At 39.3% G+C, this 26,469-nt stretch overlaps 1 protein-coding gene across 2 annotated transcripts in view; it reads right to left on the reverse strand.

Moving 5' to 3' along the window:
* Positions 1-278: 278 nt before the first annotated feature.
* Positions 279-26,469, reverse strand: part of ANAPC4 (anaphase promoting complex subunit 4) — a 33,952-nt gene continuing 7,761 nt past the window's right edge. The window contains exons 7-28 of one of the 2 annotated variants that reach the window (XM_023253240.2): positions 25,907-25,991; positions 25,131-25,235; positions 23,419-23,502; positions 22,240-22,326; positions 21,767-21,831; positions 21,002-21,044; positions 20,816-20,892; positions 19,256-19,356; positions 19,123-19,174; positions 15,815-15,870; positions 13,242-13,288; positions 11,896-11,952; positions 11,286-11,342; positions 9,091-9,184; positions 5,606-5,703; positions 4,666-4,727; positions 4,549-4,587; positions 4,350-4,451; positions 3,030-3,104; positions 1,947-2,120; positions 1,131-1,254; positions 279-634 (exon numbers count right to left, since the gene is read on the reverse strand). In XM_023253240.2, coding sequence (XP_023109008.1) covers positions 410-634; positions 1,131-1,254; positions 1,947-2,120; positions 3,030-3,104; positions 4,350-4,451; positions 4,549-4,587; positions 4,666-4,727; positions 5,606-5,703; positions 9,091-9,184; positions 11,286-11,342; positions 11,896-11,952; positions 13,242-13,288; positions 15,815-15,870; positions 19,123-19,174; positions 19,256-19,356; positions 20,816-20,892; positions 21,002-21,044; positions 21,767-21,831; positions 22,240-22,326; positions 23,419-23,502; positions 25,131-25,235; positions 25,907-25,991 — 1,909 coding nt within the window. In that variant the 3' untranslated portion in view covers positions 279-409. Of the gene's footprint in view, positions 635-1,130; positions 1,255-1,946; positions 2,121-3,029; positions 3,105-4,349; positions 4,452-4,548; positions 4,588-4,665; positions 4,728-5,605; positions 5,704-9,090; positions 9,185-11,285; positions 11,343-11,895; positions 11,953-13,238; positions 13,289-15,814; positions 15,871-19,122; positions 19,175-19,255; positions 19,357-20,815; positions 20,893-21,001; positions 21,045-21,766; positions 21,832-22,239; positions 22,327-23,418; positions 23,503-25,130; positions 25,236-25,906; positions 25,992-26,469 lie in introns of both variants that reach the window. The other variant, XM_023253239.2, reaches the window with a different exon arrangement.

The raw sequence follows: 26,469 nt of genomic DNA on the forward strand, positions 1-26,469 counted from the left end.
ATTTTGAAAGTATTCTGGAGACCTGGAATAAACTAGAAAGAAGAAGATGGAAAAAACAGGAATAAATGTAATCTACATTTTGATTATTTAAATTTAATTTCTTCTTGATATAGGAATGATTTCTAGTACCTATCTTTTAACAGAAAAGACTGAAATTCTCTTCCCATTCAATTTATCTTTACTTTAAACATGAATTCTGCACACAGTATTAAAAAGAAATCTCAGCAAGAAGAAAGTCTATCATAGTGACTACACCACTAAGAGAAGATGAAGCAGAATAAGGAAAAATATAATCTATGGTTTATTTCTTTGTTACACAAAGAAAATTAAGAGTGGTCCAAAACATCTTAGTCCATCTCCCATGTCCTTCCTGACATAATGAGAATGTACAAAATAATGGCAAGCTAGATTAGGGGTCCAGCTCAGGGTCAAGTTTTTCCACCTTGATGACGATCTCTGGAGCTAAAGCAGCACTGGCTGGCTGGTTCTCTGCCTCCGACTCTGAAAGCACTTCCTCCTTTATCTTCACAGGCTTATTACTGGCCTCCTCCTCTTCATCTGAAGACTCATCAAGCTCCCATTCATCATCTATGTCCATTTCAAATACTCTTACATGACGGAGATTTGAGCTCAACTGGAGAAGAAAAGGTTCGAGAGTTTTTAACTTAATGGCTTAACTAATACGTGATATATAAGAAATCAGAAATCTGAAGAATGGTCTTATACGAAAGTTATTTTTCATTGATTTACAACAAAATCACTAAACTCAGCCTCATTTGCTGCAAAAGGATCTCTACCTATAACAGTGACAATGTCATGATAATTAAAAGCCAGGGGTTCCTGGCTAGCTCGGGTAGAAGAGCATGTGATTCTTGGTCTCGGGGACATAAGTGTAAGCCCTACTTTGGGTGTAGCGATTACTTAAAAAATAAATAAATAAATAACATCTACAATTGTTATTACTCAGTAAGACTTCTCAGAACAAGAAAGGTACACAGCTAAGACCACAACATGCTCATAATCAATAAAAGCAATACATCACAAAATGTTTACACTTTCTGAAAGGACCTCATAGATCCAAAGTCATTTCTTCCTGTTACTGAGTCCGTAAACAATCTGTAAATACTTACCACACAGGATACTTTGCGAAAACCATTCCCAGCAACGTACTGTGCTTTCATACTTTCCAGTAATCTCCAATGCTTCTCAAAATGCATGGTACGTGTGGGAATAGCACTACGCTGTTCATCTAGCCTGGGAAGGGGAAAGAAACCAACCCAGGAATGAAAAGGGGATCTTCTCCCTGGTTTACAAGGGGTAGTAACAGGATCCACCATGGGTTTCATTTCTACCAATACTCCCATTTCCAATAGAATTCTATCAGCCACTATCTAAAAAGCTATGATACTATCTTCTAGGAAAATTCTGCCATTCCAAGTAGCCAGAATGTCATCTTACTACGGTTTTTGATCCTTTTCAAGGAAAGCAAATGGACACATTTTTAAATTAGAGGAGGGATCTACTCACTTAAATCTAAGAAAACTAAAACCGTCTCTGGAATTGGTTGTGTACCCTCCATGTGGCTACCGAGGTCCTAATTCTGGTAGGAAAGCACTAAGAGCAAATCCAAAATAATTAATTCTACTATCACCTGAGATTAATGCTATGCTTGAAAACAGAACTAACAGAAATCCTATTCTCCACTCCAGGTAATTCCCCACCTTATGTTAGCAAATGCTTCTTGATTTATTAGTAAAGCAAAAGGGTAGGAGAGCTGCCGAAGTCCATGTTTTCTTAAATAAAATATAGTACTTCTGCTCAGCTGACTTTACCACTGTTCCTAGTAACCACTGTCTACCATACCTAAGGTACTAAAATGTGCGATACACATTAAAAAACATCGAACTGTCATGACAGAGAGATACTCTTACTAAGGAGGTGGTTACCTTGTCGAGTAATCCCCAGTGAACTGATATTCTGCAGAATCCTCACTGTTATACACTGAAGACAACGGCAACTGGACCAAGAGTCTGTCTCTTCCTTCACGCCCCACTGTGTCTTTAAGAACTACCGTTACGGTTTCGTCATCATAAAACTGTGCATCTAAACAACTGTAGGTACTACAAGTAAAGTACATTCTTTTATGTCAGAGATGATCCAGACTACTGAGAAAATACTGTATACATAACATGCTACTGGTACAACACAAAAACATTAATGAAACAAAAATCAAGTGACATTCTATTTAATTACATTTAAAATATATCATTAGTTTGCACTAAAGTCAGTTATCTATTGTACCGAGTATTCACAAATACAACTAGGCCCTAAAAAAGGTCATCATGAAAAAAGGAAAGTCTGTGAGGGTGAGGTCGGTTCACAGTTCCAAAAAACTCTTGATATCAAGAGTTAGGCCTTCAGCCTGTGGAAACTCCATGAATGGCACCTTGCCGGTATACTGAGTAAAAGAAACTGGGCTAACTAGACTGAAAAGTAAAAATAAGACTCACACAGGAAAAGTCACAACTTCAAAGACGTCATCATTAAAAACTCCTTTTATGTAAGGAAAAGAGAATGAGAAAAAGACTGGCCTATGATTAGTGTTCATTCCACACACTCAGGGGTGATTTTGGTAACGTTACCCTTTTATATCCTAAGGACCTCCCAGAATAGTGAGAACGACACCACCTCACATTACTGTTGGTTGTAACAAGAACTCCAGCCATATACCCCTTGGCATGACCACCCTTTCGTAACAGCCAGGGGAGCACAGAAGTATTAATTACAGGAAACCACAGCTGTATAAATTCGTGTAGGGCAGGAAGGTTCCATTCAATTGTTAAGTCAAATCAAAGCATAACACACATAAGCAATCCTGTCCCCTACGCTGCAAGTTACAAAGACCTCCTAAGGACGGTATCAACACTGTAACTGAGTCTAACCGTATTTCTAAAATTGCATTTATTAAGCACACACACATATCGTACATATATATATACAATCTCATCCAAACAAGATTCAAGATTTACCTTCTTCTCACTTTTTCAGTTGTGGCGTAGGTGAAGCTCCCAAATTTAACAGCAATCAGTCCATTAGTTACAGATCTTGAAGAAAGAAGGAGGGGAAAAAAAAAAAACTATGGAAAAACCCGGATAGCCAATAATCTAAATGCTTGAAAGAACAGGATTGTCAGCGTTAGTATATTTACCTGAACAGCAAGCCCCAGACCAAAACACCATTATGTTCACTCTTCAACACTGACAACTAATTTAAATGCCTAAATAGACAAACCTACGTCAAAACGACAAGTTGGTTTAAAATCTTAGTCACTAAAGTAGCTAGATACCTTAAAAAATTAAGGGCACTTGGAACAACCAAATTATTTCTCTTTGGCCTCATCTTGGCCTCAAAAAACTTCCTTCAAATTCAGATTAAAACCCATTTCAGGGGCGCATGGGTGGCTCAATTGATTAAGTGTCTGACTCTTGGTTTCGGCTCAGGTCATGATCTCATGGTTTTGTGAGTTCGGGGGCTCTGTGCTCATAGTATGGAGCCTGCTTGGGAGTCTGTCTCCCACTCTTTGCCCCTCCCCCACTCGTGCTGTCTCTCTCTCTCTCTCAAAATAAACTTTAAAAAAAGCTATTTGAGATACTAATGGTATTCTGTATATGATTTATTTTTTTTAGAATTTTCATTTCAGATTCTCAAGAGAAGTCTCTACAGGCAAGGCCTCTTGTTTAATGAAAGGCAAACTTAGCCTGAGGTAAAAATCCTTTCTATAAGGAACCAAAAACACAGTTTTGAACTGCTACACATTCATGAGATACAATCCTGAGTGCTCTGCTGTTGTATTTTTCTTAACCCTAAAGAAATCCTACATGTCATAGCTATACCTGTATGAAATTAATAACCCAGAATCAGAAGGGATCACATAGCTTCCTGACTTGGCATTATCATCTTAATGATGTGAAAACTAAGACTAAGGACAGTTCGGTGACAAGCCTAAAGTCAGAAGGTGGCTTAACTAAACCCCAAAATGTAGGGAAGGGACGCTGTACGTTTTACTATTAAAAATAATAGGGGCACCTGGGTGGCTCAGTTAAGCGTTTGACCTAGGCTCAGGTCATCATCTCACAGTCCATGAGTTCGAGTCCCACATGGGACTCTGTGCTGACAGCTCAGAGACTGGAGCCTGCTTCAGATTCTGTATCTCACTCTCTCTCTGCCCCTCCCCCATTCAGTCTCTCTCTCTCTCTCTCTCTCTCTCTCTCTCTCAAAAATGAATAAACATTAAAAAATTTTTTAAAAAATACAATCTTATCTAATTCAAACTTTAGATTAATACTTACTGGGAAATATCAGTATGTCTCCTTAAGATGCACATTTTATAAAGTGAATCTTCTAAAATTGTAAAAAGAAGATAATGTAGATTTGAGGTTTTATTATTCCACCTAAGGAAAAAAAATTAGTATCAAAACATGATATTTAGCTATCATTGCAGAGAACAAAACTGCATTGTTCACATGAGATGGGGAAAAACACACTTACAGAAAAGGAAATTTGAACAATCTGCGTGTACAGTCCTCACTAAAACAAAAGAAGAAAAGGTAAGAAAAAATTAAATTGGCCGCTGAATTTTACCATCCAAAAAGGAAACAGAATTACCTTCTAGCATCCCTATATAATGGAATACAGATTGCTTGATTCATCGATTTTCCAATTACATCCTAAATAAAAACAGATTTAAAAACACAATTAAAGCATGTACATACACACACACAGATACTCTACACAAAGTACCTGACCATCGCTGTTCAAATCTAGTAAAAAACCATCTAGATCACAAAGCTTTCTCACAGGAAACTTCAATGACAGTCGTTAACAGTAAGGAAAAGAGAGAGAAGAAATTCTGAGCTGAAAAGGATGTTGGAGAGAAGTGCACGGCAGGCAGGCTAAGAACCCCCACCCCAGCCCCGCGTCTCAGAACACCCATCCTCCCTCCTGCAGGAGTCAGCTGGAGACACAAAAGCCCCATAACTAAGACTGTTTATAAGAAGTTTGTTCTGGGGGCGCCTGGGAGGCTCGGTCGGTTAAGCTCCAACTTCCTCTCAGGTCATGATCTCAGTGCTCGTGAGTTCAAGCCCCGCGTCAGGCTCTGTGCTGACAGCTTGGAGCCTGCAGCCTGCTTCGGATTCTGTGACTCCCTCTCTCTCTCTCTCTCTGCCCCTCCCCTGCTCATGCTCTGTCTCTCAAAAAATAAATAACCGTTAAAAAGAAAGAAAGGAAGGAAGGAAGGAAGGAAGGAAGGAAGGAAGGAAGGAAGGAAGGAAGAAAGTAAGTAAGTAAGTTTGTTCTGGGAACAAATAATAATGATGCCAACCCTTTCAGTAACCCTGTATTTGTTACTTTTAATTTATGTAAGGAACTAACAATAAAAGGAAACGTTAGGGTAAACCATATGAAACTGCCATTTTTGTTAGCCAGAAGTTGACTATCAGCATTTTCACGTGGCTCACCTTAATAACCATGATCGTTTGCATAAGTGAGCCACATACTGTAGATATTCTCACTCCTACTCAAAGACATGCATTTCTTTCAAACTTACTGCTGGTTTTTGCAAGCATAGGTCAATAATGTTCTCCATCCGCCTTTTCACAAAATGCAATGATTTTCGAGGATAATATGGAAACAGCAAAGGACTTTCTGGTTTCAAACAAAAAGAGAAAGAAACACAAAAACAAAAACACAAAGCTATAGCAAACCAAATGATTAGGAGAAAATAATCTCGTCAGAGCCAGCCCGCGCAGCTTATGGGGCAGTGGAAATCTCCCTGGCCCTTTCATTATCCTTCACGCCCACCTCACCGGAAACGAGTATGGCCTTCTGGCTTTCATCATCGCCTGCTGCCACCCCTAAGAACCCCCCTAAAAACCACCGCACTTAACTACAATCCGAGTCCTAGCAGCTTGGTATTCTTTATTCTGTTTTCCCTACCAAAATCAAATAGTATGCTTCCACTGGGTATAAGGAGGGGATCATTTGGGAACCAAAAGACACATAATAAAGTTTGTTCTTCTCTACTCTTTGCCACAATGGGGTGACAACAGTCCAGCACGGTTCTGGAAGACTCTAATACTTAAAAACAGAAACAGGAGACGAGAAACTAGTGCTGTGTAAATAAGCTCTTTACTTTTCAAAAGGCCACTTTACCAGGAGACAGTCTTGTATGATTCAGCGTTTATGGATACCAACTACGCTCCAGTCCTTTGTATCTGTTCTTCCTACTGCTCACAGCAGCTGTGCAAAGTAAGCATCTCACTCTCCAACTTACAGACTAAAACATGAGGCACAGGAGATCTGGGCAATTGCCCAGTGTGGAAATGACTAACAATCTAGACCTGTAAATCAAACCCTCTGCCTCCCAGGCCTGCACTCTTCTACTGAGTTCTGTGGGCTTCTCCCTCACCTGCAGCATCTCCTGTCCCAGCTATGCTAGACAAAGTGAGCTTTAATCAGGTCAACATTATAAGCTCCCCACAGGTAACAGATGCTGTGGGAGCAGAGAAAGACATTTGGTCTTTGCCCCTGGTTCCTGGCACAGAGCTCTAAAACCCTCAGAATTTCCTGAGTGATAAGGGTGATAGGAACATCTTTTGTTGTAATGAGACGACTGTGGGTAGATCCCTAGGATAGCTTCAGGATGAGGACTGGTCACCAGAAAGACCAAGCTCTGATGAGAAGTCTGGACTTTTCAGCTCCATCCCCCGACTTCCAGGGCAGGGAGAGAAGCTGGAGTGGAATTCAATCACCAACAACCAATGATTTAATCAAGCATGCCTGCGTAATGAAATCCCCATACAAAACCCAACCAGTGGGCTTCAGAGGGCTTCCCGGTGCTGGGAGGGTGGCATGCCCAGAGCAGGCAGGGAAGTTCCGAGCCCCTCCCCCACACCCTGCCCTCCGCATCTCTTCCACTTGGCTGTTCCGAGTTGTATCTTTACAGTAAACCAGTAAATCTAAGTAAAGTGCTTGAGTTTCATGAGCCATTTTAGCAAATTATCAACCTGAAGGTGGTGGTAGAGGGGGAGCAACAGAAATGTGGGCAACCTGGAGAACTGATGACATCGGGCACCCAGTTGACCTGAGAACTGGTCTCAGGAGAGAAAAAGCTCCCATTTTGTCAGGTTTTTTTTTTTTTTTTTTTAAGTTTATTTATTTTTGTGAGAGACAGCAAGAGAGACAGGGAAGGGCGGAGAGAGAGGGAGACAGAGAACCCCAAGCAGGTTCCCCACTGTCAGCGCAGAGCCCGACACGGGGCTCGATCTCACGAACAGGTGAGATCAGGCCCTGAGCCAAAATCAAGAACCAGATGCTTAACCGACTGAGCCATCCAGGCGCCCCAGTGTCAGAAGTGTTTTGAGTAAAAACAGCTCAGATGCGAGCACACTGGCCGCTTATGAGCCATGTGCCGGCACAAACTGCTTTATCTACATTTGGTTAATCTTCACGACAGATTTTGAGGGAGGCACTACTATCATCCTCATTTTACTGATGGGAAAACTGGGGTACAAAGAGGTTGGACAACTGGCCCTCAGCCACATTCCTAAGAAGTCGTAGAGCAGATTCCAACACAACACTGACTCTCATGGACCCTGAGAAAGCACCCGTATCGAGTACTTAGCCCATGATTTTTGCAAAGTGCTAGAAAGAAGTTTCATTAAAGTTTTAATAGTTCCATAATAATAGCGGGTATTTCTTCACGCCAGTTTCTAGACTAAGAAACTGGAGAATTAACGAGCTTGTCCCAAATCACATACCAGCAAAACCTCGAGCATTTAGGAGATGGAGTCAGTAATACTGAAGTGCATCTTGGTTAAACATGAGGCCTGTAGCTAAGATTAGGCCTTCCTGTTCAGTCACAGATGTCAAGACAAAAAGGGTAGGGCCCATTTTTAGCCCATCAGAGTTCCCAGAACCAGCATTAGCCCACTCTAGTGACAGGGCCCAGATGCCACCCCGGCCGGCACATTGCCATCAGCGCTCCTCAGGTTGGGGGGGGCCACCTGATTAAACACAGCAAAGAGATGAGTTGGCCGTACCTTTATTCTCCCTCCATTCGATAACTAACTGACATCAATGTATCTCAAGCAATACAAAATATGTCCTGCTCTGAAAAAGAATCTGGACTTCTAGAGTTCAAACAAAAGAGCAATAAGCAGAGTGCTGGGCCTCAAAGAATTCTCTCCTTCCCCCATCCATCCTCATTCATTCATTCATTGATTCGGATAAACAGCAACCAGACACAAGTGGCAGAGATTACTCCTGAGTCGAGTTAAAAACTTAGGTTTTGAAGTCAGCAGAACCCTGGCTCCACTGCACGGTAGCTCGTGTGATCTTGGGCCTTCTCTGACCTTCAGTCTCCTCGACAGTAAATGGGGATAACAGGTACCTACCCCCTAGGTTCTGTGAGGATTAAAGGAGGAAATACACATATGTGGCTATCAGCCTAGAGATCTAAGAAACTGATAGACTGTGATCAGATTACTCTTAGAGAAAGCAAAAAAAATACTGCTTCAAATACTGTCATGTAAAATAGTGAAGTTCTGACATTTAATGGTTGCTATTTTGTTTTCATCCCCCATAATGCTGGATAGTTTTACTATATCAACATCTTAAGATCCTAGAGAATGAAAGGCACACGTACACTAAGAACCTACAACCTCAGAAGAACAGTTAAGCATCATTATGCTTTCAGAAATTAACAAATTGGAATCAGAAAAAGACTGCTCTCACTAGCAGGCTCTATAATTTTCTTCCCAATATCCTAGTTTCTGTATGGTACAAAACAGATAATATAAAGAATACCTGAGAATAAATAATCTTACTACATCACAGTTAATATCAGGGTGTTTTCTATCATGGGAACGTCATACTGTTTGCTATTCTGTTTCTCTAATCAACTACAATAGACACAAAAGATCTAAAGAACTGAGATACATATTCAACAACTGTTCAGCAACACTCATAGCTAATACACTGGTCTCAAATTAAGTATAAACATGGCCAAATTCTACTAGGTTCACTAAATACCTTTAAGGTGGTTGCTATTTTGAAGAAAATCATACCACTGGTTTCCTTCTGTGTTAGGAGGTGACACAAGATCATCATCTTCATCTTTCAAGTACTAGAAACACAGAATTAAAATTTTAAATGTCGTAAACCAAAGAAGCAGGCTTCAAAAACTTTATACAGTTAACATTATTTTTTTTTAATGTTTGTTTATTTTTGAAAGAGAGACAGAGTGTGAGCTGGGGAGGGGCAGAGAGAGAGAGAGGGAGACACAGAATCTGAAGGAGGCTCCAGGCTCCGAGCTGTCAGCACAGAGGCTGACACGGGGCTCGAACCCATGAGCTGTGAGATCATGACCTGAGCAGAAGTCAGATGCTTAACAGACTGAGCCACCCAGGCACGCCTTAACATCATTCTATTTAGTAAGTGGTTCCATCACATCGGTATTATTCCAAGTGAAGTGACCAAAATCTGCTAAATGCCAAGACACTAAACAAACTACAAACTACTGAAAGATTAGAACACTATAGATGCAGGGACCGTAAACTGAATTTAAATTTTGTGTTCCATTTTCATGGAGTACATTTAAATCATCTATACGTGTGTGTGCACGTGTACATTACAAGTTAATTTTGGAAGTATCACCTGTCAATCTACTCTAGGGCAGTACTTCACAGGGAAGGATGGTGGACAGACCCCTGGAAGTCCCAAAGATGCCTTAAGGGTCAGTGAGGCTGATACTATTTTTATAGTAGCAAAATGTTATTTGCCCTTTCAACTGTGTTGACATTTGCACAGATGGTCAAAAGCACAGGTGGGGAAAACTGCTGGTGCCAGGAGTCATGGTGGTGGCCTTGAACCACACAAGTGGTCACTGTATTCCTTTTTGCCACATACTGACGGTTCCCATTAGTATTTAATGAAGCTATTAAAATTATTGATTTAGTTAGATCTCAACCCTTGAGTACAGATCTTTTTAATATTCTGTGTTACAGAATTGGGAAGTATACATAAAGCACTTTCACTGATACCAAAGTACAATGGTTACCACAAGGGAAAGCATTTAAGAAATTGCCTTGGCTGTGAGTGAAGCCAGGCACTTTGTTGCTGTTAATGGGATTCCTTTCTTCCTTGAAAGAATGACTGGCAGATAGGCTATGATGATTCATACATGGGTATTTGGTGGATACTTTCTTGAAAGTAAGGTAAGCCTGTCACTGTAAGCAGAATAACTGGCAGTATTTATTGCCAATGATAACATTTAAATATTCATGCAAAAACTAGAATTTTGGAAAATCTGTATCTGCCACCGTGTGCTTGACAGCCGTAGCACTTGAAGATCATCTGATGAAACTGGTGCTGATATTCATAAAACCTGACTTTTAGATACTGCGTGGAGAAAGGCGTCAGCATTTGGAAGATCTGCACAATTCAGCGAACCAGTGTTTTCCAAATGACCAACACATGATATTATAAAATCATGCACTAGTGAACGATCCACTCAAAGCACAAGACAGATGAATGGATTTTAATGTATCAGAGTAGGAAAAGTTCACTGATGCAATTTTAGATTCCACATTAAAGCTAACCTTTAAGATACTATCTCTTAGCAAGACTTGGTTGAATATCAAAAAACATCCATAATTACCTAGAAAAGCTATTACAATACTCCTCCCTTTCTAACACCTATGTGAGGCCAGATTTTCTTTACGTACATTAACCAAAAAAACTCATCACAACACACAAAAGAAACAGCTATGAGAACCTGCATTCTATTACACCAGACACCAAAGAGACTTGCAAATCTACAAAACAATGCCACTCTTCACTAAACTGTTTTGTAAAATATATTTTTCAGTAAAAGTATTTATGTTAATACGTAATGGTAAGTGGAATTACTGTTACTTTTAAGTAATTTTGTATTCTGTTTAATTCCTAATACCTAATAATATCTACCATTGATAAACATAACCCATATTAGCAAAATCTCTTTGGGGTCTTCTATTAAGAATGTAAAAGAGTTATAAGATCAAAAAGTTTATCAAAACTGCTACTCTTCGGTTACTTTACCATCAGAACAGGGCTGCCATCCAAGTTGGCATTGTATTATTTTCTAGAAACTCTGGATAACAAAGACTAACACTGCTACAGTTTTAACATGAGTTTTTAATAATTTTTTTAAAAAGTAATAACTAAGTTCAATCAAAAGCCCGTACCTGACCAACTTTTTCAACGTTAAAGTATTTTCCTTTTCGATTATAAAGGTCTGGAGCCTAGAAAGAATAAGCATAATTTAACTCTTACATCAACTCACAAAAGAAAAAGAAAAAATTCTTTTTAAAAAAAATTATTAATGTTTATTTATTTTTAAATAAATAGAGACAGAGCGCAAACAAGGAAGGGGCAGAGAGAGAGGGAGACACAGAATCCGAAGCAGGCTCCGGGCTCTGAGCTGTCAGCACAGAGCCTGATATGGGGCTCAAAATCACCAACTACAAGACCATGACCTGAGCCAAAGTTGGACACGTAACCAACTGAGCCACTCAAGCACCCCAAAAATATTCTTAAACTTAACCAAAACCCTTATTTTTTAAGAGAGCTATTAGAGGCAGCTATTCTTTTCTTTTACGGATTGTACAACACACAAACAAAAGTTGAATTTACAGGCTCTAAGATGAGTATTGCCATTAATTAGTGCAATAGTTTATAAACAGCACAACTGCTAAGAATGTCAATTAAATTGGATTAAATGTTAATTACTTCTATCACCCAGGTTTATTGCAATTATTTTTTAAAAAAAAAATTATACAAATACCAATTTCCTACCTCATTGAAATGTTCAGTAAGAAATTCAGCAACAAATGTAATATCTTTTTGAGTCATCTATCAAAACCAAAAAGGAACAAAAAGAAAAACAAATTAAGATAAAGCTTCCCAGTATCTTGTATCATGTAATATAATATCTACTAAAAGCTATGGTATGAAGAGGCAAAGTTCCTTCACAGAAATATCAATATAAATCCAAAAGATTATGCAACTGTGAGAGTATGAAATCTTGAAGCTCTGACAAACAAGTCATTAAACATTTAAATCCATTTTCCAATCAGCTAACCCAACAGCTACAGAATTCTTATGGCCTAAAGTTCTTTATTATTTTAGAAATAAAATACTAATTTATTTAGTAATTTACTTAGTATTTACTGTTGAGTGATTTATTATTGTGCTAAGACTGGTGTGCGGGGTGCCTGCTTTGGGAGAGGAGACTGTGACCCAGATAAGCAACCTCAACCTGAGCTAAGAGCTGATGCCTCGAGGTCGGCCTCTACTTCTTACAGTGACCCTGCCTCCATTTCAGCCCTCAAAAATTAACACGCTGATGTCCCCCCAACAGTCAACACACTTTATCTCCTCAAATGAAGGTAAGAGTAATATCAGAGAAACAGCTAACGTGGACCTCCCTGGTTTGCAAGGCCAGTCACCCACAGTGTAAAAGATCTACTTCTTGTCAGAGTCTAAGAACGGCGATCCTGCATTCATCCAGTCCACTGAGGCTCATTTTAAAGTTCTCCATTTTTTAATTAAAAAAAAAAAAAAAAAAAGATTGAGTAAAAAAAAAAAAAAAAAAGTTCTCCATTTTTTTCAGGCCCCAAATGACCTAAATCTACCTGCATGAGAGCTTGGACAGAGGTGAGAATGAGTGAACTGCAGAAATCAGGTGGGAATTTGGCCCTGGTCTGAAAGATTTTACTTAAATTCCATTGCCACCTGTCTCAATCCTTATAAAGAGAAACTACTGTTTACCAGACATCAACATAGGTAGTAATATCTAAAGTACTTCCCAGGAAAGTATTTTCCCAGTATTTCCCAGGAAAATAAAAAGGCATTCAAAACCTAAGGAAGTGAAAGAATACAAGCACCCTACATAATACAAATTATAAACTTTTATATAAATATGAGAACTATAAAATTAGACAGCCACAGTTAAAGGCATTTTGAGAGATGAAAAAACAAACTTCTTAAAAAAAAAAAAAAAGGCTTACTAAGATATATTTAGCATCTATAGCCTCACATCTTATAAACTAGTAACCGTGTAAGAATACCAAGGTGACCAGCAAAGCTGAGCTCAACCAGAGCCACATTAACACACTGGAAAACGTACTACCACGAACTACCTTATTCAGCTCCGGAAGCACGTGGTCTTCTGTCATTCTCAACATCGCTGAAAACAGAAGTTAAAAAACTGTCTTTAAAGGAAAACTATAGACATAACTATAGACACATTTCAAAGACAAAATGTGTTTCACTGGACTAAATCCTCAATATTCAACAAGGAAAATCACCAAGGAAAACTTACTTTTCTTCTAAAAACTAATGCGTGAAGAATTTAAACTTGATTTGTATTTTCAGGTTCAAAATGGCTGGTCTCATGATCCTGAACTATTATTTTTTATCTTCTCCTTCAACTCAACCCACTGCCACTCCAGACAGGCCAATCTGACTGCTGCCTTGTGTGAAGACTGTGCAGGGAATCCTCTTCTAACATATGATATTTCTTCTCATAAAATCTGCAAGCACTTCTTGCCTCCAAACGCCTTAGAATACCCAACAAACATGTTTCTTTCCCTTGGGTTTTCTGTTACACAAAAACATTTGCACTAAGATTTACATGCATATACGTACATTTACGTATATTTATATACTTTCTTTAATTAATCTGTGGTTGATTCATATTGTCCTTTCAGAGGGCTGTGTTTTTTTATTTTGTCCACCTAAGTCAAGGAGTATGCCGCATGTGCTTTTACAGAGTGTTTGAATATCCCTCTTAATTGCTTTTGGTCAGGAATAAGCATGCTGGATGTGATTCTGCAAACACATATTATTTTAGAAATTGTTCTTAATTACTTCAAACTTCTAAATTATCTAAAAAACAAGACATAATCTAGTTCCATTCACTCATTCATTTACTCACCCAAAAATTACTATGGGTGCTAGGAAGATATCAGCATAAAAGAGGTTCCTGCCTTCATGGAGGTTACATTTTACAAAAGAGCAAACCAAGGATGCACAGCATCCTAACCAGTGGCAGAGCCGAGATTATAATATAAGCAGGTCTCTGGGGCTCCTGGGTGGCTCAGTCGGTTGGGCATCCGACTTTGGCTTAGGTCACAATCTCACGGTTTGTGAGTTTGAGACCCACATCGGACTCTGTGCTGACAGCTCAGAGCCCAGAACCTGCTTCAGATTCTGTGTCTCCCTCTCTCTCTGCCGCTACCCCACTTGTGCTGTCTCTCTCTCAAAAAAGAAACATTAAAAAAATTAAAAAATTTAAAAAAAAAAAAAAAAAAAACAGTTCTCCAGTCCAGTGTGCCTTCTACAATGCCCTGCTCTAATGAGGAGGACTAAGCAGTAATTCATTTCTCCTCTAATCAGGCTTCTTATGAGAATTAGGACATGCAGTAGGAACATAAACTGCCTAAAGTACCCCAACAATTATAAGTAAAACCCAACCTCATCTGTAAAAGAAAGTCATTTCTAAGATCCCATTCAGTTTTAACATTGTAACTCATTCTAATTAACATCTCGGATATTAAACAGGCTGGCCTGATAAACACTCTGGCTCCCCATTCTGGCTAGCGTTGGTACAGCTTTGAGGAAAAAAATAAAGAATTTTACATGCCAACATCTGTAGATCACATTCTTTTTTTCGTAAATGCAATTATATTAGGCCGACAAATACGAGTCTGTTTATAAGATATCTGAATTGAAGAGTCAGGCATTTGTTTAAAAGATGTGAGCACATTACAGATAATTTACTTTCTATTTTATTTACCCTTTAGAGTTTTAACAAACTCAGATAAATCCCATTTATAACTAAATTTTGCCTATGTTGGAAGGGAATGTATGCTGGATTATTTCAAAGATATTAAGAGGGGTCACAAAAATAGTACAAATGGACCTACATAAAATACACTGTAGAGTAAGCATTAAAACACTTAATGTCAAGTCAATAAATACCGGTTAACTACCTGCAAATGAAAAGAGATACTGTGGAGATACAAAGAAAGGCTACCAATGGTCTGCATTCTATTTAGCTAGGGCATTAGCGTCCGATAGGAAGGATAGTGGAAATTTTCTAGTTCGGTGCTGTTCAACATGATAAGCACTAACAACGTATGACTACTGAGTACTTCAAATGTGGATAGCATGACTACAGAACTTGAACATATAATTTATATAATTCCAAGTAATTTAAAGAGCCACAGGGGGCTATTGGCTATGATAATGGACAGCACAGATCTAGAAACAAGATCAGGAATAAAACAGGAAACAAGCTACTCAAGGACAGAGGCTAGTCTTTGTTTTTTGCCCCCCTTCTTTAAAAAAAAATCTAACTCCAAACAGTGCCTAGTACATAGTAGAGATCCACATATGTTATTTTAACCTAAGCAGACATTACAAGATTAGAAAAAAAAAAAAAAAAAAAAGGTTAATCATCAGTGAGTGAGAAACCATCAAAGCTATAAGTTACATCTGCGGGGAGCTGGGGCCGGGTGGGTGTGCAGAGGAAATAAGACTGGCCATGTGCTGAAAGCTGGTGAACCAGTGAAGGGTAGAAGACGGTTCATTTATACCATTCTCTCTTACAGTTACTGGAAATTTTACTAGAGTAACTTAAATATTCTAAATTGATACTCCCACAATTTTTAAAGAAGCATTAAAGTAATGTTTCATTCAATTAACTTACCCACATAAAGCCAGCGGAAAAAAGCTTTGAAGTTTTTCATACTACTATCTATAACTCTGAAAAGAAAAAAATAAAAGAAATCAGAAATAAAATTATTACACAGGGTTCATGTACCACTGTTCAATTGTTGTGGGATACAATAACCCTTACCATTCTATTTTATCCTATCTGGAGGACATCCAAACCTTTAGAAAAGATATTATAAATCAAGCACATACCTAAAAATAAAGCTTCAGGAGAGCAAATCCTGGTTCTTTTCAAAAATAAGGCAAATAGCTCAGATTCTGACTGGTTATAACAGCCTTGCCACAAACTGTGTAATAGTCTTTCCCAGCACTCAGTCAAGTATGAAATCCTTTTCCAACTTTGCAAACAAAAGAAGTCAGAAAAAAACCACTTTCAGCATTATTCTCAGTTAAAAAAAATACTCACTGGTCAGTATGAAGAAAAAACATCAATGCCAACAGAAAAAAACATTATTACCTATTTGTACTATGTCACTACCTCTGGTATCAGTGGACATTATTTTTGGAAGTTGGAAGCATTTTTGATGCTTACAGTAACTGATCTCCAAAAACTGAATTTCCTTGAGCTTTACACAAATGCACCCCTCAAATTCCAATGTTATAGGTGGAAGCCATCTTTGTCTTGATCAAAAGGCTTCTAAATAAGGACATGGGTATCACTTCTAAAAAATCTCTGTAAGTTCACATCTACAAGATAACTACTCTAAGTAATATGCATTATTCACTCCCAAGTCTCAAAGTCCCTTCCAAGCAAGAAGTTCCATAATACTACTGAGACGTGGGTCAGCATCATTAACCTATCTCTATACAGTAAAACAGACTGCCACGTTTATGGGACCAAGCAATGTAATCAAAACGCTCCTGTGGCAAAAATGAAAAAAGAAAGAAAAGTTCCTTTCTGCCTTTCCCAATCAATACTCTGACCCCTACTGCGGGCAATCCCTGCTGTTACAGGGTAACATCAAAGTTCTCACTGCCTCAATTTCCCCACCTATCCCTAAAATAATAATGCTACTTCATACAAGGGATCAAGAAGCAAAATGAACTACGTTTCATTCATATTGAAAAGTGATCACAGAAAGCTTGATATTTCATATTTACTCTCCGTAAATATGGTTAGCCAAAAAATAATCAACACACAGGAAAAGCAAAGTCATTTCTCCTCTCGTTTTGTATTCTTAGCACAAGTGTCTACAACCTCTACCTTCTAAAACCCCGTTAACATGGTAATGGATCGGTGGGGAGGGGTGCGTTATAAACTCATGAAAACAAAGAGGACGGCAGAAAAGAAATCAATTTCAGAAGTGTCAGAAAGGGCACATGACTGATGAGGCTCAGCAGAGGCGGCTGCATTTTAGAGGATCCATGGAGAGGACCCCGGAAAGGAGCAATCCACCCTGCAGAGTCCCAGGGACTCTCAGACCCTGGACATGTCAGGTCCACAACAAACGAATGGGGTTCTTCCAAGAACCCGAATAAGCCGGGAAGAGTGGAGGTGGCTCTGTGCGAGCGCTGGCGGCCACAGCCAGCTTCGCGCTCCGCATTCAGGCCGGCTTTCTGTTGCCCCTGCGTACAGACCTTCCACGCGCTTTAAACTGCCTCATGGATCAAGAAGAGGAAATTGAGCATCAGGTATTTGAAGAAAGCTCGCAACCAGAGACCAAGACAAACCCAGGAAGTGGAAATCCTTCAGGGGAACAGCACACTTCTAAAAATATCTAATTAAGGTCCACAGGGATGTGAAAAGATGTCATCTACAAAACAAGAGCACGGCTTTGAAAATGATTAAAGAACTAAGAAAACACTTTTGGATGGAAAAACTAGGACTGCCATGATGAAGCATTCAATGCAATGGTTCAGGTAACAGTCATGTCCTCCACCACACCTCGACTATTTATTCCACAGTTCACAGCCTACACTGTCACCGGCAACTGGAACCCTCTAAATCTCAATGTGAAGCATGCCACTCACCAACAGCCACCTATCTTCCCAGTGACCTCTCTCCAGGACCCCAACCTCCGTCTCACGAAGACCACTGCCTACTGGTTCCACCACCTCTCATCCTGCCTCCCACCCACACCAGCTCCCCGCTTCCTCCTAAACCAGCTTATATTCAAGGTTCATTTTAATCATGCTCTGGTTTTAATTCCCTCACTCCCCTGTCACTTCCCCTCAGTCACCAGGCCTACCAAATCTGACCGCTCACCTGCTCCGTGCCCCAGCACTGTCAGCTGACCCCAGCCAGAGAAACCCTGCAGCCGTGGGGACGGCTCTCACTTCCACACTCATTCATAAGCACTAACCCAGGGCCCTCGGCACCACCAGCAGCCGCCTGTTTAGCCGCCTGTTCACCCTCCCGCTAGACAACCGGGTCACAGCTTTTCCTTTATTCCTAAACCACCTCCCCACCCTTACCTTCAGCTGCCGACAGAACATTCCTATTTCATTAAGACAACGGGAAGCGAATCTCCCCAAGCCCCACGTGCTCATGTACTAGCATCTGGGCCCTTCCCACAGCCTTCTCTCCTGTAATTGTGGATAAGCTCTTGGTTCCGGCCCACTCCCTGATGCACCACATGGCCATCCCCTCCCACACTCCTGCCCCAGCGATCCTCTCCTCAATCTGCCAGCATCACTTGTTCCCCTTTGAGGAGAACATGGCATCATGTATAAATACGCTCTAACTTATCCCATCGTAAGAAGACAGACCCGACAGCGGCTCCCAACTACTGGCCATTCCTTTACAGCCAAACCCCTCAAGAGACATTTGCTGTTTTCTTTGCATCTGCTCTCGTTCTGTATCTGCAGAGGGGCTCAGAGGGAGGCTGATGGGAGAGAAAAATGCCACTCTAATTGGTGAGACTCTTGTTCTTAGCTTGTTTAATTATCTTTAAACTGTAAAGATACAGTTTTGATAAAAACTTAAAAACTCACTTTAAGAAAATCATGAGGATTTGCTGGGTTCTTACTTCTAAAAAAAAGAGGGGCGCCTGGGTGGCGCAGTCGGTTAAGCGTCCGACATCAGCCAGGTCATGATCTCGCGGTCCGTGAGTTCGAGCCCCGCGTCAGGCTCTGGGCTGATGGCTCGGAGCCTGGAGCCTGTTTCCGATTCTGTATCTCCCTCTCTCTCTGCCCCTCCCCCGTTCATGCTCTGACTCTCTCTGTCCCAAAAATAAATAAAAAACGTTGAAAAAAAATTTTTTTAAATAAATAAATAAAAATAAAAAAAAAAAGAGTAAAGTGTTCTCAGGTCAATGACGCCAGGTAACCCCTCATACTTACTGAAGAAGTTCATTTGCCTTGAGTATGAAAGAACCCACCGCAGTAATAGCATCTAAAAAGAAATAAATAATTACATGTCATTTGTCAAATGAGGAAAGCGTGTTTAATGTATTCTATGGAACAATTAAGTTACCTTCGATTCCTGCAGCATCCAGTCCAAGAGGTTCGTATTTTTGCTTCCATGAAGCCATTCCTTTCAGTTCACTCAAATGGTACAATAAAGACTCGGAGCCACTATCAAAATGGAGCAGAAATAAATTACTGTCACTACCATCATCAAGGTGGCAGACACCGGCTACCTTCCCTAAACATGTCTAAATTTCCAGAAATAAAAACTGAAAGCAACCTTAATTTTCTTTCTATGAGAAGTAATTATTTCTCAAAATTTTCTCTAAGACGGTAGCAGAATCATTCGGTCATCGTGACTGAGATGAATATATGACCACAAAGTTAAATTCTGTAAGATCAAATTATGTTCCACAGTCAGCCCTGGCACTTTTAAGACAGTCATGTGGCCATCTTATTCACCCAAAAGCCATCAGTGTAACATTCAACAAATATTGTTTAAGCTCCGACTTCAGGTCAGGCACTGTGCTACGTGCTAGGGACATAATAGTGAACAAAACCTCATGGCACTGACAGTCTAAGGGGGAGGACAGTCACGGCCACACAGTCAGGCAGGGTATCATTCCAACTACCATAAATGCCTTGGACGAAATGCATACGATGCAGGTGTAATGAAATAACCTAATTTGGGGAATTGGGAAAGACTTCTCAGAAAAAGTGGTATTTGAGCTGAGACCTAAAGAGTCTGAGTAAGAACTGGGTGGCAGCATCCCAGAAGGCAAGACAGATGCAGAGAAGCCCTGGGTAGGAAGAAAAAATGTCAAGTCTGAGAAGGTCACCAGTGTGCATGAAGCAGAGAGGCAGGCGTGTTAAAGGCCACGCAAAGGTTTAGGTCCTAAGAGCCACAAGAAAGCACTGGAGGTTTTTAAGTAAGAGTGACATGATCAGAACTACTGTGGGGAATAGATTTGAGGGGCACGAATGTCCTTGTGGACCGGAAACCGGGCCAGAGGGCACTGCAGTGATCCAAGGGACAGGCGACGTAGAAAGGGCTAAGCACTCAGCATAAAGGAATTTATCAAAATTTAAGTGAAACACTGAACATTCATATGCAAACTGCTTCACCAAGGGAGCTGGGGATAGAAACAGAACAAGACTTAAAGGTCAGAGACACAGTCTAACTGTGACACTTAGTAACTTCAGGCCAGCCATACGACCATTCTGGATTTCAGTTTCTTTTTGTGTAAAAAGGAGGACAATAATTATCAATACCTTGTCAGGGTGTTAAATGTACAAATAGTATGCTTGGCAAACTCTAAAATGATAAACATATTTAACTTCACTGCTCAAAAAAGGGTACATCCCTTTTTCAAAATATACCTCCTGGTTGTCTGGCTGAGAAAAGCCCAGACAGAGAACCTAGACTGGTAAAAAGATGTCTGAAAATGATTTGCAGCATTACCATTACTGATTCTTTAAAAATTTTGGGCACTCCGAGATTCCCCTCAAGTGCCAATGCAACAATTTTAGCTAGAAAAGGCTCAAAATGAGAATGCCAGATGATGAAGGAACACCGACTCCACGTACATATAGATGCAACACCAAAAATTCGACACCACCTTCATACCTCTGTAAGTGACTTATCACCAATTTTTGTATACTGGAATATGATGACTCTATAGACTGGCCAAGCTTTTTTAAGCCCTAATTAAAAGAAAAAAATATATTTAGCATATAAGATATTGCATGCTGCTCTAAAAAAAATTAAGCAAGTGAACATAGCCATTTACATAAAAAGATACTTTATCTGCACCTTTACTGTTAACTGGTTCATTAAGAGGGTCTGAAGTTCAGCACTACAATGAAAAGAAAAGTATTTTTAGTCTTCTCCATTCAAAATGTGAATGCATCACTTAAAACTTTTAAATTTCAAAGCAAAAACATTTTTAAACAAAATAAAAAGAAATCGTCCAACAAAAATTAAGACTTTGTTATACTCACAAAAGGACAGAAAACATGAAACAATAAAGTCCAGAAACAGACTGAACTACATTTAACAGGTACTGAATGCTAAAACAGCATTTCAACAAACCCCTAAGGACAAAGTGTGATACTCAATAAATTACGCTGGGCAATTATCTAAACCTTAAGAGAAAAAGAAGTCAGTCTTCCACAGCATATAACCAAATAAATCACATCTGAAACATGAGAATAGAATATAACATAAACCATAAAAACACTCTAGAAGAAAATACAGATCTTTGAATACCCTTAAGATGGAAAAGGCCTTTTTAAGAATAACATGAAGGCAGATACTGCAAAGGAAAAGACTGATCTGACCATATGAAATTCAATGTTTTTATACATTTAGAAATATATATATTACAGACACAGAAAATGATTACATTTACATAAAAAAATACATAGAAAAATCTAGAAAGATATATACTATTTTTTACTCTCGCGCACCAGAATTTTCTACTTTTTTTTTTTTACAATGAATATGAATTACTTTTGAAATAAAAAACTACTGTAAAAAAAGAAGAAAAAGCAAGGGCAACTAGTGTGAGTTTACTACCTTGCTTTCCCCCACAACAGCAAGTGCATGAATTCATCTTGCACTGAAGTGGTTGTGCTCTTCTCCTAGACAAAACGGATAAAATAATGACGCGTATTTTGAAAATGATAAGCATATGTGTGATTCAAAATTAAAATTACAGGAGCAGGACTCCCTTCCTTTTCCTTAACCTTCCTTCAAATCCATATTTAAACTGATTACGTGAATTATCAGTTAACGGAAAATGGCCGGTCAGCTCTTCCAACACCCCTGGCCCCACTCTCCACTCCACAACCTGTCCCCACCTACACTGTACCAGTGGGAGGAAAGCCTGTCCTCTTGGGAAATAGCGTGAGGTCAGACCGAGCCATCTGCGAGAAATCCTGACCTTAGCCTTTTCCAAATCGGACCAGTTCTCCCCTGGCATCTCATAAAGCAAAGGAGGACATCGTGCACTCTTTCACTCCTTCCAGGGAAAACGTCACCAACAGTACCTGAACGAACTTGGTGAGACGAGAATCCATCTGCATCAGTATTTCTTCCCACGCTTCACACATACATGTTAGTGACAAATTTATATACTATTATCAAGAAGAAAAAAATAATAAAACAGTAAAAAAAATATGGACGTAAATCAACGTGCTAATATATGCTTTTTATTCTCAACTATCTTAAAGAAATCCAGAATTTACTTTCAATCATTTTTAACTCAGCCTGAGAAAGAGAAGACCACAGCTAATGCTTGATAATCACTTAACCATCAAACATTCTGAAATTAAATTTTTATCTGGTAAAACAGACATCCTCCAGCTTTTTATGTATGTTTCATGTATACTAACTGTCAAAATGCTGGTTTAGTCAGCTATTCAATTTTCAAACAGAATCCTTAAAAAGACACTGATCTCCAGAAATCTTTCACATCAGGTAAGTCAGTGACTGCGTCAGACTGAAAAAGGAAGGACCCAACTGTTTGTAGCTCCTCTAGAGAGGGTCCATTTCTAGACATCTGGGCTGGCCTCGTGTCTTGCTATGACCAACAAACAGAACTGACACTGAGTCCAAGGCCTCAAATGGTTTCACACATGTCCACTTGCACTCGACATCCCTGCTGAGGCCACCACGTCACAAACAAGCCTGGGCGAGCTGTCTGGAGATGACAAATGTGGAGCCATCATGAGTAAGGGACACTGAGACCAGCCAGCTGACCACTGACACATGACCAGGCCCTGCTGAGATGAGCTATACCTGGCCCAGAACAACAGAACCTTTTGCTGAGCCCAGCCCAAATTGCTGGGCTACACTGACCTACAGCACCACAGGCTAATATGGGGTGGGTTTATTATGCATAAAAAGCAAACTGGTATGAGAGCTCTTTTCCATAATGCTTTATTTGCAATAAAAATTAAAATTCAAAAATGTTATTTCACTCACAGGAATATTTTCAAAAGACTTAAACTACTTTTTTCTTTCCTTCTGGAGAAAAAGAGATGGGTGGGAATAGATTTTCAATTAAATCCCTTTTTCTTGCTTTAAGGGATATTTATTATTAGATTATCAAATAGACATGTTTACACCACAGATAGTTAGCTTTACAGAATAAAATCTGTGTTTTATTTATAGACTGTTAAAAACTTAGAGTAAATATTCACATAAAATGAGACAGAAATAAATACCTGTAAAAGAGCTGAAATATGAGTAAACTTTCTAGCCATCCGCGTTACTTCAGGTAAGAAAGAGTACAAGAGATTGGTTTCAAGCTGTAAAATCAAAATAAAGTGAGTTATAATTACACACTTCTTTTAAAGATTAAAAAAAAAAAAGTCCCTCCCAGCTCAAAAAAAAAAAAAAAAAAAATCCTCAGTTTAGAAGAGGAGTCGAGGTCTAAATTATCAGAAAGACGATGACCGAATTCTGCTCCATTGGAGCCTAACAGAACAGAACCTTAGGATTTTCTAATCGGCTATGTTTAGCCAGGCACAGCTCACCCTCTCTAGGTTAGCAATCCCCTCTCCATAGCTAAATAAAGATTACACACTATTTCCTAACACTATTATGAGGAATTTAAAAAATGATTACAAATACATATAAAAAGTTTTTTAAAAACTGTATGTTCCTGATAAACACGTATTAAATATCTACTGCAATGGTACAAGAATTATCGATCAATAAAGCTGTTGTTTAAAAGAATATCCATTACAAACTTCAAAGAAATAATGAATCATTTTAGTATAGCACCAAATGCAATCCTAGAAGTCCTATTTCCACAGAACTTTAAGAGGAAGAGCAAATGTGAACAACTATTCCAGGGAATCAGGAAGTCCAGGGTCCCCCCAAGCTCTGACAGAACGATGAATACCGGAAAGCCTCCTACACAGCACATTCTGCATCATTTTGTTCTACTTTTGTTTGGGAATTCATGCATCCTGAGGCTAAGCGGCTGGGTTATCTGGTATAAAAATCTAGGGAAGGGACATCTGGCTGGCTGAGTTGGTGGAACGTGCGACTCTTGGGATTGTGAGCTCGAGGCTCACGCTGGGTGTAGAGATTACTTAAAAATAAAACCTTTAAAGAAAAGAAAAAGAAAAAGAAAAAGAGAAAAAGAAAAAGAGAGAAAGAGAAAGAGAAAGAGAAAGAGAAAGAGAAAGAGAAAGAGAAAGAGAAAGAGAAAGAGAAAGAGAAAAAGAAAAAGAAAAAAAGAAAAAGAAAATCTAGGGAAGATTTTCTTAAAGGCAAGGGCACAGTCTAAATACTCCATAGAGAAGTCGACACAGTTTCCACAATCTACAATACAAACAGCATACAGCACAGAAAGTTTTTGCCAGCGTTAAATGATCATCGTCCACAAGAGGAAATGTGTCGGTTAAGAGCACCGACTCTGGAGCCAGACTGCCCAGGGTCACTTCCTAAATGTAGGACAACACCGAGCGAGTGCTGCAGTTTCTCTGCGTGCCCGTTTACTTATCTATAAAGTGGGGATAATAACAGAACCTACCTATTAAGTGGCTGTGAGGATTCAAAAGGACTACAATGAATCACTCAGTACTCGGCACATATTAAACACCTAATAAATATTAGCTATTATTATTATTAGGACCCGAGTCCTAAGAACACACTTGATACATAGATAAACTGGTTTAGCAGCCAATTAACATGGTCATTAATAAACCATCAAAACACTGTTTCCATGAAAACTATGCTGGGCCACGGTAATAACAGTGTTCACTAGAATAAGATTCTAAATATGAGATTTAGAAGCTCCAAGCTGTTGTCATTTTTTTGCTTTGTTTTAATAACCATTAGAATCCAAAGACAAGGATAATAAAAACCTATCAAAACCTTACAAATCTGTATTTACTCTCTGCTGCGACCAAGTTTCAATACTCACCTGGAAGTATGAAACCTCTGAGGCACCACCTCCAGAAACCTCTGTGACCACGGATAGCGATTTCAAATCACTAGATAAACATAATGCAAGACAAGTACCGACGATCTGTAAAACAGTCAAATACCCTGCTCTGTTTAGTATTATTGCTAGGCTGCATCTGCTTACAATACAGGAAACAAAAATTCACAGAGCTCTGACAGCAGAAACACACATGCCTGGCTCCTCCCACGCATGTGGGACACGAAGGTATGTGTCTGCCTCTTCCACAAGGAGACACACACGCACACACCCCCCCATCAAGGTCCCAAATCAAGTGTTGGAGAGCCAACAATATTTCCTATCCCTCTCAGGAATGGCAAGAAGAGGACAGAAAAGCTAACAGAGAAGACCGAGACTTAACAACCACGGCAGACCCAATACGAAGGGAAGATGGCTTCTGTGATGTTCCTCACACCCCGATCACAAACTGTAGCTCCCACCCGGACTACAGGCTACAAAAACATTCAATCATCATCAAGTGTGTCCCACACATCTTTTCGTTATCAAAAATTTGACTAATTCCACTAACAGTCCCTGTTCTTCATCGATACCATAGGACTACTATTTTATCTTAGTAAGAAAATTATTCTCCTAACATTTAACAATGAAGAATTCCAATAACCGAAACGGAGAAAAAAAAGGCTAGTGTCTCATTCTTTTTCCATGAATCAGTTGGCTGGTGTATTCTGGGCGGTATATTCTGAGAAATGGTATTGAAATTTTAAAGGAAAACTTACCCCCGTGACTCGAGCAATTTTGAACATTCCGTACGCATAAAGCTCAATAAATCCAGAGCTTCCTCCAAGGACAAGAATATTCAGCCTAATTAAAAGTAATGCAACAAGCTGAGGGCAACAGAGAAGATCGAGTTCTTAAACTGAGACAGAAATTGTCCTTGCTCTCAAATAATCTGCAAGCTGAGGCTCCCCTACAGGAAAGCTGAAACACCAAATTCTCCGATAGTTCATATTCAATCATAGTAGGAATACTCCTTTTTTCAAAGGAAGATAAATTTGCTCTAGCCTAAAAAGCATCAGTTTACAGTAAAATAAGGATGCAGTATTTTCACAACCACTGCATTATACACTCTCAATCACAACACAATCCTTTCTAACACAAAGCGCCATCGGCTGTATCATGGCTCTGATGCTACATGTATATTAAAGGGGCTTTAAAAATTTGGAATATTTAAACTTAAATTTTAGAAACTCCAGTAACTTCTACCTCCTTTACTTATTAAAATAAATCAAGGTACAGTATAGCATTATTAAACTTGACACAATCCAAGACCACACAAAAA

Source organism: Felis catus, chromosome B1 (assembly GCF_018350175.1).
Source record: "Felis catus isolate Fca126 chromosome B1, F.catus_Fca126_mat1.0, whole genome shotgun sequence".
Lineage (NCBI taxonomy): Eukaryota > Metazoa > Chordata > Mammalia > Carnivora > Felidae > Felis > Felis catus.